The sequence below is a fragment of the Solanum stenotomum genome, chromosome 3, assembly GCF_019186545.1.
Source record: "Solanum stenotomum isolate F172 chromosome 3, ASM1918654v1, whole genome shotgun sequence".
In the NCBI taxonomy this organism is placed as follows: Eukaryota; Viridiplantae; Streptophyta; class Magnoliopsida; order Solanales; family Solanaceae; genus Solanum; species Solanum stenotomum.
In genome coordinates this window covers 2,208,216-2,220,496 of record NC_064284.1, presented here as the reverse complement: position 1 = coordinate 2,220,496, position 12,281 = coordinate 2,208,216, and the positions used below count along the sequence as shown (strand labels likewise).

The 12,281-nt window shown below is 34.7% G+C and overlaps 2 protein-coding genes across 2 annotated transcripts; one reads left to right on the top strand and one right to left on the bottom strand.

The window, feature by feature from the left end:
- Positions 1–3,808: 3,808 nt before the first annotated feature.
- LOC125858371 (homeobox-leucine zipper protein ATHB-15) lies at positions 3,809–11,107 on the top strand. The gene is made up of 18 exons (XM_049538130.1): positions 3,809–4,751; positions 5,212–5,371; positions 5,464–5,564; positions 5,684–5,774; positions 7,117–7,212; positions 7,288–7,401; positions 7,488–7,571; positions 7,895–8,050; positions 8,134–8,208; positions 8,300–8,406; positions 8,490–8,682; positions 8,871–9,056; positions 9,191–9,265; positions 9,518–9,652; positions 9,754–10,079; positions 10,442–10,550; positions 10,668–10,817; positions 10,958–11,107. The coding sequence occupies exons 1-18, from the start codon at positions 4,549–4,551 to the stop codon at positions 11,102–11,104; spliced, it is 2,508 nt and encodes an 835-aa protein (XP_049394087.1). The 5' UTR covers positions 3,809–4,548; the 3' UTR covers positions 11,105–11,107.
- Positions 11,108–11,581: 474 nt separating this feature from the next.
- Positions 11,582–12,281, bottom strand: LOC125859832 (uncharacterized). Its single transcript, XM_049539665.1, has one exon. The coding sequence runs from the start codon at positions 12,279–12,281 to the stop codon at positions 11,730–11,732; it is 552 nt and encodes a 183-aa protein (XP_049395622.1). The 3' UTR covers positions 11,582–11,729.

The window sequence follows — 12,281 nt, the reverse complement described above, 5'->3', positions numbered from 1 at the left end:
TATCATTTATTGCCTCTGTTTGACATACATCAAACAAAAGAACATTAGCAACTCCACCATTGTTAATTCAAAAGATCATTAAAGTTAACAAGACAGAGCAACAAAAAGTACTGATAAATCTATCTCCCAATTGAGACCAGTACTGTTAAAGACTCTCTGAACTGTCGTGATCACTGGGTTTGATGTTGTAGCAGTTTCAGCTGAGGTAATGTACTTATCGTCTTTCCTTTTGCTTCCATTTCATACTTCCTCATTCAATAGGACATGACATACTTTCACCTAACCAAGCATATCGAATTAGGATCGATAAAAGGTTAGTTAGGTAGTTGAATGCTGTTTCACTTATTCTTTCGTACCAGTAATCATAACACTACTTACTTAGTTTCTTGTTATTTGATTTTTTGTTACTATTTGTCGGGTAAAATGATATACGAAATGATTAAATAACATATTTTGGACACCCTTAACATAACAAACTATTATAGTCCAGTGGTTTCACCTCCTTGGAATGAGGAAGTGTTCGAATTTATTGTGCTATTACTGGACACCCTTTATGGAATTCTTGGCTCCGCCACTGCTTTGTTTGATTGTTGCAGTTATTCTTATATTTTAAGAAGATACAAGTTCTCGCTTACTTTTTCTTTCTCCTATAGATGTTGTTGTTGTAGTAGTAGTAGTGATCATCTATTCACCATAATTAACTTACTTAATTATGTGGTCAACTTTCTGAACAAAAAGTAGAAAACAAAGACTTGATAGCATGAAATTTGATTTAAATTCCCGGTTTCTAAAGGCCATGGGTAAGCCATCTGTAAATTATACTTTCTACTACATTACGGAAGCCTTGGAATAACAGGTAAAGTTATTGCTATTGCTATGTGATCAGGAGGTCAAAAGTTTGAGCCGTGGAAACAAAAATGCAGGATAAGGTTGCATACAATAAGAGAGTTTTTGCTTTTTCTTTGCTATTTTTGAATGACACTTGACGTTAAATCGATCCACAGGAAAATGCTGGTGGTGATCTCTTCTCTTTTCATTCAAAATTTTGGACACGAAGGGCTATCATCTAAGCAGAGAAACAAATACACACAAAGGAAAATGGGAGTTAACACAGACCTCTTTTCTCTCAAATAGCCTAACCTCACTTTTACATTTTTCATTAGTTTATATACTAAAATTCTTTCACTATAAGATAAATTAATGAAGATAAGTATGACATGAAAATCAGAAATTTATGCTTCATGTTAGGAGGAGGTACAAGTCGGATCCACCAACTGGTCTCTATCTAATAATAATAGTAATAATTTGTCGTAATTGTCATACATATGTGTTGTTTAGTGAGTGACATGATTCTTGTCCATGTCAATCTTACTTCTGTCACTTTTATGTCGTAACTTGCATGTCCATTTGGGATCGAAATAATGAGGCGGTATATTGAAAAAAGAAATAGTAATATTTATTATAATTTGATCAAGTGATTTACGTATGGAAAAAAATAATAATTCTTCTTTAAATGGTTTCTTTTTAATTAATTAAATTATGGATTTTAGTGTGTTGTATGTGTGGATAATGAGTCTTCAATTTATAAATGTCGAGACAAAGAATAACTATATACGGAAACAAAAAAAAAATAGTACTTATTAAAAACATTTACTATATTTCAAGAAAACAAGAAAAAAATTACAATGATGGTGTGACTTTTCCTTAAATTCAAATAGCGAATTCATTAGTTAAATCTGTCATTTATACACATAAAAAATACTTGAAAATGACATTTTCTTCTATTTATTTTGTACGGAACCAGAGTTTTATATTCTCTCAACTCTACTTCCGGTCCTATATAAGCCAGCATTGCTAAATTCATATATTATTATAATTTTTTTTTGTTTTGATTCATTTGTTTAATTTTTTTCTTCTTTTTGTAAAGTGTGTACCTCTTTTTATAATTTTTAATTTCTCACATAATTAATTTATAATCATAAGATCGGCATGTTTTTAATTTAAAATTATAAAAATTTTTAAAAAATCATTTTTTTAATTCAATAGCAAATTATTTCATATGTTTCAAAAAGAATAACCTAGTTTTCTTTTTAGTCTGTTTAAAAAAAATGATCTATTTTTTTTTTGGCAACATTTTAACTTTAATTTTTCACATGACATGTTTAAAATTACAAAATTAAAGAATATTTTGATACATTTAATATAACTTAAATTTAGAATCATAATTTTTTTTAAAAAAAATCATTTATTAAACTCCGATCTAAATTAAATTAGATTATTCTTTTTGAAACGGTGAAAGTAAAGCTTTGTAACATAGGAGCACTTGAGTAGAAAAGTTGGTTTTGTACAAAGTACAAGGCAGAAGTGTATAATAATTTATCGAAAAAAATAACAGGGTATACGTAAAGTAGTGGCTATGCGTAGCAACAAATAGAAAGAAATAAAGAGAGAATGAGAGTATCGAGGCGCATGCAAAAATTCTCATCATTTTGTCCTCTCTGCCCCACGCATACTTCCCATGCCTATCTTTTTCTTTTCTTTCCTTTCCATATCTTACTCCCTTTTTCCTCTTTTGCCCCTCTTTTATTCTTTTTTTTTTTTAATAATTATATATTTTCACATTTCCTTTCCTTTATATTTATATCATGTGAGATTCATTAAAATGAAAAATACTAGGCAAATTCTTTTCTTTGAAAATTTATACTCGATATCTTTAATTAACATGAGACAGTGAGAGGTCTCTTCCTATTTGAAATAAAATGCTAAATTTAATGTGATTTTACTGTAACGATATTTTCTTTCTTTGACAAATAGGGCTTGTGAACAGTAAAGTATGTAGAATTTTTTGTATGTAATTTTTAAATATGAAACTTAAAGAATGCTCGAATAGTTCAATGTCATAATAATAATTTTAATTAGATCACGACAAAAAAACACTCAATAAAAACACGTATAAATGATGACAGACAAAAACGTCTGATAAAGGGAGATACGACACACGAAACATCCTATGTTCATGCAAGATCAGGAGAAAAACTACATGTCAAAGACGTGAACTACTCTGATATAGACATCATTAGCTATTTCAAAACGAAACTTACCATATGTTGAGAAAAACTTCACGTGTATTGACATTAAAAAAATATATATCTTACCATAAACGCTTAAACATTATTGGTGTATAACAACGACAACATGTTCTTTGTATTTCCACAAAATTTAAGAAAAGAAAAAAGACTTTTAATTTTGTAATTCTAAATTAAAGTTATGTCAAATCTCAAATGTACCAAAATGCCCTTTAATCTTGTGGCCTTTACTATGTCATGTTGAGAATTGAAATTAAAGTGTTGCCAAAAAATAAAAAGGATCATTTTTTTTTGAAACAGACTAAAAAAAAAAGTACGTCATTCTTTTTTAAATGGATGAAGTATTAAATATAAGCAAAATGAAACGTAAGACATTTTAATGGAGTGAGTAAAAGTTCAACAACCTAAAATAACTTAAAATAAAAATAATATAAACAATTTGTTTTTAAAAAAAAATCATGAAGGGCATAGTGGTCATAAAATGTCTTAATCAAAAGTATTCTAAATCTGGTGCGGCGAACAGAGGTCAGCAGAGTAGTATTAGTAGCAGTAGTGTAGTATAGGTGATTGGCCTGAAAAGAGTAGTAAAAAGAAGTGAGAATATCCCCCCCCACTCCCTACGCCTTACCCCACCCCCCACTGTACCTAAAGCCGAAAGAAGTTGACAGAGGGACCATTGATATACAATGGCTACTCACTTATGAAGATACCCACTTTCCCAAATCCAAATAAAAAGACTTTTTTTCTCTCTCTGGGTCGCTCTCAAATCCGGGGTTTATATCTTTTTTTTCTCTCTTGCATTTACACCCCTTTCAACTCAATTTCATTCATTGTTAACCAGTCCAAGATCCGTATTCTGATAATATCTCATCATGCCTACAAGATCTTCCTCTGTAGTCTTTGAAAATTTTGTAGGGGGTTCTTGGGGTTGGTTTACTTTTTGCTGAAACACTTAAAGATGCTTCAATTTTTGGGTACATGAAGAAGATCTGTTTCTGGGTTTCTTTTGTTTTTATCTTCTGAAGTTTAAAGCTTGGATCTTTTAGTGTTTTTCACACTTTTTATCTTGTTTCAAGATTCAAAGGAAATGTATGGCATGTTGTTTAAGATAATGTTTTTGGGTTCTTGAGGAATACTTGGATTCTTCTGTTTTTTTTTTTTGGTAATGGTGAAAGATAAGTAAGGAAAGTGTGTATTTTTAGTAGTTTATTGGAAGCTCTGAAATCGAAAGATACAAGTTGTCTAGTGCCGTTTCAGTTTGGTAAATTGGTTTTCTCTTTTAGTATTACCAAGAAAAGGTCACTTCAAGACATTCTCATTTTGTTCAGAGCTCCCAAGAAGAATAATGCTAAAAAAAGTTGAATTGTTGTGAAGACAAAAGTGAAGAAGAAGCAGAGTAACAGAGCTTGTTTGTTTTCTTTCATAAAGGGCAAAGCATTTCAGTTTGTAAGATTTAAGAAAAATGGCTTCCTGCAAGGATGGTAAGTCGGTGTTGGATAACGGAAAGTATGTCCGGTATACACCTGAGCAGGTTGAAGCTCTTGAGAGGCTTTATCATGATTGTCCTAAACCAAGTTCAATGCGCCGTCAGCAGCTTATCAGAGAATGTCCTATCCTCTCTAACATTGAACCTAAGCAAATCAAAGTTTGGTTCCAGAATCGAAGGTACTATAAATGTCTTCTATTCTCTTGTTAAATCTTACTGCTATGCAAAATTGCACTTCAAAGCTATCTTTTGTTACAAAAAAATCCAATCTTGGGTTCACTTCTTGCACAAATCTTATTCACTTACTGTTTAAAATTGCATTTGAAGTTATCTGCATAAAAAAGTTCTATTCTTGTGGTTCCCCTTTTCATTTTCTTCTCTCTTTTTTCTGTTCCTACTAATAATGTGTGAATGACAAGCTCCTTCATGATATTTGGTCAGTTTTTTGAAAATTTGTCTTCAATGTTTTTTTTCTAAGTTCCAAGTTTTTGGTTTTACTAAAATGCATGTCCTAACACAACTTCAAATCCCAAAAACCATTTTTCAACAAACATCAAAAACACTAAGTTTCAACTAAGTCTATAGCCATACAATTAGCTAATTTATGTTTTTTTCTTTCCAATTTTTGGTTAAATATAGATGCAGGGAGAAACAGAGGAAAGAGGCGTCAAGGCTTCAGTCTGTGAATAGGAAGCTGACGGCAATGAACAAGCTATTAATGGAAGAGAATGATAGATTACAGAAGCAAGTTTCTCAACTGGTGTATGAAAATGGCTACTTTCGCAGGCAAAGTCACAGTGTAAGAATTTAAGACCATTTTTGCTCTGTTCCTTCAAATTAATGTGGCTTAATTTGAACTGTAAGTTTCATAATTTCTCTACTGAAATGCAGACACCGCTTGCTACGAAAGATACCAGTTGTGATTCAGTGGTGACTAGTGGTCAGCACCACTTGACATCTCAGCATCCGCCGAGGGATGCTAGTCCTGCAGGGTGAGTGAGTGGGATTGCAGTTGTTGGGTCCTTTTCTTCTTTAAACATAGTGCTTTGTAACCATTTCTCTTGTTTTTTGTGTTTGTGGCTTATGGCTATGTATTTGTGCTTTGTTCCAGACTTTTGTCCATTGCAGAAGAAACTTTAACAGAGTTTCTTTCAAAGGCTACTGGAACTGCTGTTGAGTGGGTCCAAATGCCTGGAATGAAGGTATTTTTAATTTAAAGTAATGCCTTTTTACTGTAAAAAATAAATTAATTACTTCTTCCGTTTCAATTTATGTGACATAGTTTGAGCCGTGACGCAGTTTAAGTTAAAAACGAGGAACTTTCGAAATTTGTTTTCTTTAAACATGCCATAACATTTTCTGTGACTGTAACATTTTTGGAACTTGTGGTATTCATCATGGCATTACTGTCGTGTTACTAAAAAAGGTTTCTCTTTGAGGGTAAAATATGAAGTTTATAGTTAGATGTTTCCAAATAAATGTGTCATTTTTTAGAATGGACTAATTAGAAAATAGTGTCACAGAAAACTATCTTGGAAGTAGTATTATAGAACTCTTTTTTAAATTGGAGAAAGTATTGTAAATAGGCCAAGGGTATTATTGCAACAAATCCTTGTGCGATTTAAAACCAAGCATACATTAATATTATGCTGTGTAAAGAAACTCTAATATTAAAGATAAGATGACCAGATTTGTACAAAAAGACAATTTATTCCATATTTGACCAATATGAGTCCAAATGTCTGGAATGTGTATAGCAGAGATTCAAAAGGTTGACAGAAATTCCTTTGGAACAGGGGTAAGTTTATTAATTGATTGATTTAGCTTTTAGCACAATTAATCAGATATGCAATGACAAATGTTCATTATTAAATTATGTCTTGGAATTCTTCTATTAGTTAAATATCAATCTAATGAACTCATATGTAATTAAAGGGTTAAACTAGCAAATGCATTCATGTCTGTACTATGTAGCCGTATTAGCAAACTACCGAGTGTTAGAACCGAATGCATGAAATTGGCTGCTTCACCTTTCTTCATAAATGATATCAATAAATTACCAAACAGCAGACAATTCCTTTGTTCAACATATCAATCAAAGATATAAATACAATATTTTTTTTTTAGTTCCCATGGAAGCTCTTCTTACTAGTCCATCAATTAGTATAAAACAGTATCTTATCTTATAGCCCGATTTGGTAGGTCCACGGAAGAGAATATATGGGCCGTTGGCCTCTTTTGAAGTTGTCAGTAATAATTATTGTATAAAATATTGCAAAATTGCATTACAACAATTTTGGGATTTCTATATCGTGCATCAGTGTTCTTTCTCAGGCTCATAATTATGATAAAAGTTGTCATCATTCAGGCTTTTGCTTGTGAGTTGTGATGGCAAATGGTGGTACAGTACTCCACTTTCCATGAGGGCATTTATATATCACTACACATTTTCCAGTCTCCTTTTTCTGTAGCTATATTATTTCTGTTACAGATGCTCAGTATTGGTTTAACTCTTTCTAATCATCTCTCTCTTGAAATGCATAGCCTGGTCCGGATTCCATTGGAATCATTGCTATTTCTCATGGTTGCACTGGCGTGGCAGCAAGAGCTTGTGGCCTGGTTGGTCTAGAGCCAACAAGGGTAAGCTAATTATCTGTTTTGAAATTTATGTTTCTGGCACTGTAATATGAAATTAATTGTCTGAGATCTCTCTAGGTCTCCGAAATCCTTAAGGATCGACCTTCTTGGTATCGTGACTGCCGGGTTGTTGAAGTTCTCAATGTGCTGCCTACTGCCAATGGTGGAACCATTGAACTCCTTTACATGCAGGTAGGCTACTGTACTGTTGCTTCTCGTGCTTGTGCATTCAGTCCTTTTATACCTTCTTGATGAACTTTAAACATTTTTGCTTTTAGCTTTATGCACCAACAACATTGGCACCTGCCCGTGATTTCTGGCTCTTACGGTATACAACTGTTATGGATGATGGCAGTCTCGTGGTATGGTTTCATTATGTCTAATCTTTTTTCTAATATAAAAATTATATTCTGCCAAGTCCTTTTTTTATTTTCAATATTCTGCCAAGTCCTACACAAAATGTAAATTTCTTCTTCTAATGTTGGTCAAGTGTCACTTGATTGTGCCAGCATAAATAGCAATCTGTCCTGGTATAAATTAGTGGCTTTTGTATATAACAGGTTGCTTGAGAATAACTACTCTTTAAGCCAAATGGCGTATTTTCGCTAATTGCAACTTCACATATTTTAGGTTTGTGCATTCACATGCTTCATGAACTAACATGCATATTTTATAAAATACCCAGGTGTGTGAAAGGTCACTTGGAAATACTCAGAATGGTCCAAGTATGCCACCTGTTCAGAATTTTGTGAGAGCAGAAATCCTACCTAGTGGATACCTGATTAGACCTTGTGAGGGGGGTGGTTCAATTATCCACATTGTTGATCATATGAATTTAGAGGTAAAGTTATTGTCCATACTTCCTGTTCTCCTTCATTGTGCCTAGTTATGCAGTGGTATGGCTGACACTATTATGATTGTTAGGCATGGAGTGTGCCTGAAGTGTTACGCCCACTTTATGAGTCATCAGCAGTGCTAGCTCAGAAGACGACAGTGGCTGTAAGAACTTTTACTCAAATTGATTCAATACCATGTGCAAGGTTAGAGAATACTATTGGCATTCTGGTGACTCTATACATCCTCCTTGCAGGCACTACGCTACCTCAGGCAGATTGCACAGGAGGTTTCACAGACTAATGTTACTAACTGGGGAAGACGACCCGCAGCTCTACGTGCATTAAGCCAGAGGCTGAGCAGGTTTGAATGACCTACTTTTTGATGGATTCTCTTTCAATGTTCTCTACTCTTTCTGTCATTTAAACTATGAATTATTTTGGCAGAGGCTTCAATGAGGCTCTTAATGGTATAGCTGATGAGGGCTGGTCAATGCTCGATAGCGATGGAATGGATGATGTTACCATCCTTGTGAACTCTTCTCCTGACAAGTTGATGGGCTTAAACCTTCCTTTTGCAAATGGATTTTCACCGATGAGCAATGCGGTTATGTGTGCAAAAGCATCAATGCTTCTACAGGTCTGCTTATTCAATACGTTGATGCTGAAACTATAAAATTGAATTGCTGATTTACTTGTTTGAGTGGATAAGTAAATGTTTCCTGTTTGTGTTATAATTGGATAAACGCGATTGGGTATGAGGAGGGTTGGCTGCTGACCATGTTGCTTTTTTCTTTTTAACACAGTTGTCTTGTTTTTATTGTCCAGAATGTGCCTCCTGCTATACTTCTCAGGTTCCTTCGTGAACATCGATCTGAATGGGCAGACAACAATATAGATGCTTATGCTGCTGCAGCCATTAAAGTTGGTCCTTGCAGCTTACCTGGGGCTCGAGTTGGTAACTTCGGGGGTCAAGTGATACTTCCACTCGCTCACACTGTTGAGCATGAAGAGGCAAGCTTAGTAGTTCTATTTAATCTGCACTGTCATTCCTAGTTTATTTGAACTGTTCCAGTTTCCCTAGTTTGAATAATTTTTTTGTGGTTTCTCATCCTATTTGCTGATAATGTGCTCTTTTTTGCTTATAGTTGCTGGAGGTCATTAAGTTGGAAGGTCATTCTCCTGAGGATGTGATAATGCCACGAGATATGTTTCTATTGCAAGTAAGTTTTATTTCTGCACATGTGTAAGTTGAGTGCTTTTGCTGTCCATATTTTCAGCTTGGCCATTCTCTCTTTTTTACCCCTCCCCCAAAAGTTCTTACCTTTTTGCTCCCTTGGTGACTCCAACCTTAAGCTTGGAAGCGAGGGTGCTTACCCTCTTGTCAGCTTGGCCATTCTCAATGTCTTGCAATGGATTTTTAGAATATCTTTTTTTGAATTGAAAGAATTTCTAATCTGAGGAAAATTATGCAGCTATGCAGTGGAATGGATGAAAATGCTGTTGGAACTTGCGCCGAACTCGTGTTTGCTCCTATTGATGCCTCGTTTGCTGATGATGCACCATTGCTTCCGTCTGGGTTTCGCATTATTTCACTTGAGTCTGGAAAGGTTAGGGTTTCGTATCCACCTATTAGTGCTTATTCTTTTAGGTATTTGTTCATTTGGTTTGTTATCCTCAATGTTTTTACCAATATGCTTCGTTTGTGCAGGAAGCGTCCAGTCCAAATCGTACCCTTGATCTCACTTCTGCTCTTGAGACTGGCCCAGCGGAGAACAAAGTGGCCAATGACCTTCACACTAGTGGTGGCTCATCAAGATCTGTCATGACAATTGCTTTTCAATTTGCTTTTGAAAGCCACATGCAAGAGAGTGTTGTTTCAATGGCTCGACAGTATGTCCGAAGCATTATTTCATCTGTTCAAAGAGTTGCCTTAGCACTTTCACCATCTCACTTGGGTTCTCATGGAGGTCTTCGTCTGCCATTGGGGACTCCTGAAGCACATACATTAGCTCGTTGGATCTGCCAAAGTTACAGGTATGTGGTATATACTTGCGTGTGGGCCTAACATAGGAGCACACTAAGTAATTATTTTCAGTTTTTCATCCAGTCAACTGTTGCGCTTTTCCAATACCAAGTTCTAAATGAAATACATATTGGCTAACATAAGTTGATCTAAATGTATAATGTTTAGATTAACACGAGTGTAATTTTCCAGAAATTGGTTCATCAAAAGAAATGTTTTAACACTCTAGAAATAGCTCAATCCTCTTTTTTCGTAAGCAATTTTTTATATGGGACGTTACTAGGAGGGAAATCAATGGGTGTTTATGTGCATGTAATTATGTTCTGAGTTTAACACCAGTCTCTGTTGTGGTTAATTTTTTTGTTCTCTTAAGGTGCTTTTTGGGCGTGGAGCTTCTGAAATCAAATACTGATCAAGGAAGTGAATCAATCCTCAAAAGCCTATGGCATCACTCAGATGCTATTATCTGCTGCTCTGCTAAGGTTTTTTCCCAAATCCTCTTTTAATATTCTTTTGCTTGTTCAAAGCACTCTAATTGCAGCACTCTTACCTTTTAGTTTGTTCGAGTAGATGAAATTTTGAGTTCAATATTTCTGCAGGCTTTGCCAGTTTTCACATTTGCAAATCAGGCTGGTCTTGACATGCTCGAGACAACCTTGGTTGCACTTCAAGATATTACCTTGGAGAAAATATTTGATGATCATGGAAAGAAGAACCTCTGCACTGAATTCCCACAGATAATGCAACAGGTTGGTACTCACTCCTTTTATATGGAAAGTAGTATTGTATGTAGCAAGTAATGATTTCCCGAATCGAGTTGCATGCCCCTTTTAGATTTGGTTGAAGACACGACTGCTGCAGTTTCTAATTGTAATTTATTGATTGACAGGGTTTTGCATGTCTACAAGGGGGGATTTGCTTGTCAAGCATGAGCAGACCTATTTCTTATGAGAGAGCAGTGGCATGGAAAGTTATGAACGAAGAAGATACTGCTCATTGTATCTGTTTCATGTTTGTCAACTGGTCATTTGTCTAAGTTGTTACATTTCTTTAGATCTGTTTTAAAGGGATCATCAGTAAACTATACACCTAAGAACCCTTAAATATTCTCCTTTTTGAACTAGTTGTGTTTGTTGAAAACTTGTTTATTGTTAAAACATATGCAACTTTATGCTATGTCTTTTGAAAGCTTATGCTGCTTTAAATCATCATATATTGTTGCTGTTGCTCCCATTGGACAAATCTGACCCCTGTCCTGTTCGCGCCTAGGATATTTGAAGAAGTGAACATCCTTCTCAGTAGCAGAGTCCGCGAAAAAGAAGAGGGATGGTTATTTCACTTAGACAGGTTCTCTAACAACTCTCATGTAGTATATTAGCAAATTGAACATTGATGCCTCTTATTTTTCTCCAACACTTCAAAATAAGGTTTGAGATCAATAACAGTACATTAAACAAGATTTAATAACATTATAAAGCTACTAAACATATATTGATCAAGTAGGTTGAATCATATACATGATTTATAAAGTAAGAAAACTTCAAAATCCTTGCAAGGGTAAAAGAAGTTACACCAAAGTTTTGCCATAAACAGAAAATTAAGAAGTCTATAGTACATATGTTATTGCAGAAGGTACAATTCAAGGAAGCACGTTTTATCGATCAGGTTACTATATTAAGGTCACTCATTTCTTTAGTAATGGCAGGGATGCAACTATTAGTTCTAGCAATTCCACCACTCTTCTTTTGCATAATTCTTTCCCTTGGACTAATTGATTTTGCCCTCATAATTCCCTTTGTATTGTTCTTCAACATTTGTCTCATAGCCTCAGCTTGATTAAGTACTGGATAAGCCCTACCAAATTTGTTAAATTTGCTACAAGCACTCATATGAGTAGTTAATGCTTCTTCATTTTGTCCTCCATTTTTTTGGGCCTCTTCTTTTACTGCATCAGCACAAAGCCCACATATCCACTTACCTGAATAATTTTTTCGAATTTGATCGATGTATTCGGATGTGTAGTCATCGCTCATACCACAACACTCACATTTCGCGCTTTCTACCTCGGAGACTGGAGGGAGATTTTCATCGATTATTGCATCATTGTTCATCCACTCGTATGTAATTTCAGACATTGTCCTTTTTAGGCTGTCGTTGGAGAGTCGAGGTGGTTTGCTGAGATTTCGAACAATTGTCTCTCCATGAGGTGCCAT

Coding starts and splice junctions, on each gene's coding strand:
- LOC125859832 (XM_049539665.1), bottom strand. CDS start 12,281: ATGGCACCTCATGGAGAGACAATTGTTCGAAATCTCAGCAAACCACCT.
- LOC125858371 (XM_049538130.1), top strand. CDS start 4,549: ATGGCTTCCTGCAAGGATGGTAAGTCGGTGTTGGATAACGGAAAGTAT. Junction 9,266..9,517: donor GAGATATGTTTCTATTGCAA/GTAAGTTTTATT, acceptor AAAATTATGCAG/CTATGCAGTGGAATGGATGA. Junction 10,818..10,957: donor TCCCACAGATAATGCAACAG/GTTGGTACTCAC, acceptor ATTGATTGACAG/GGTTTTGCATGTCTACAAGG.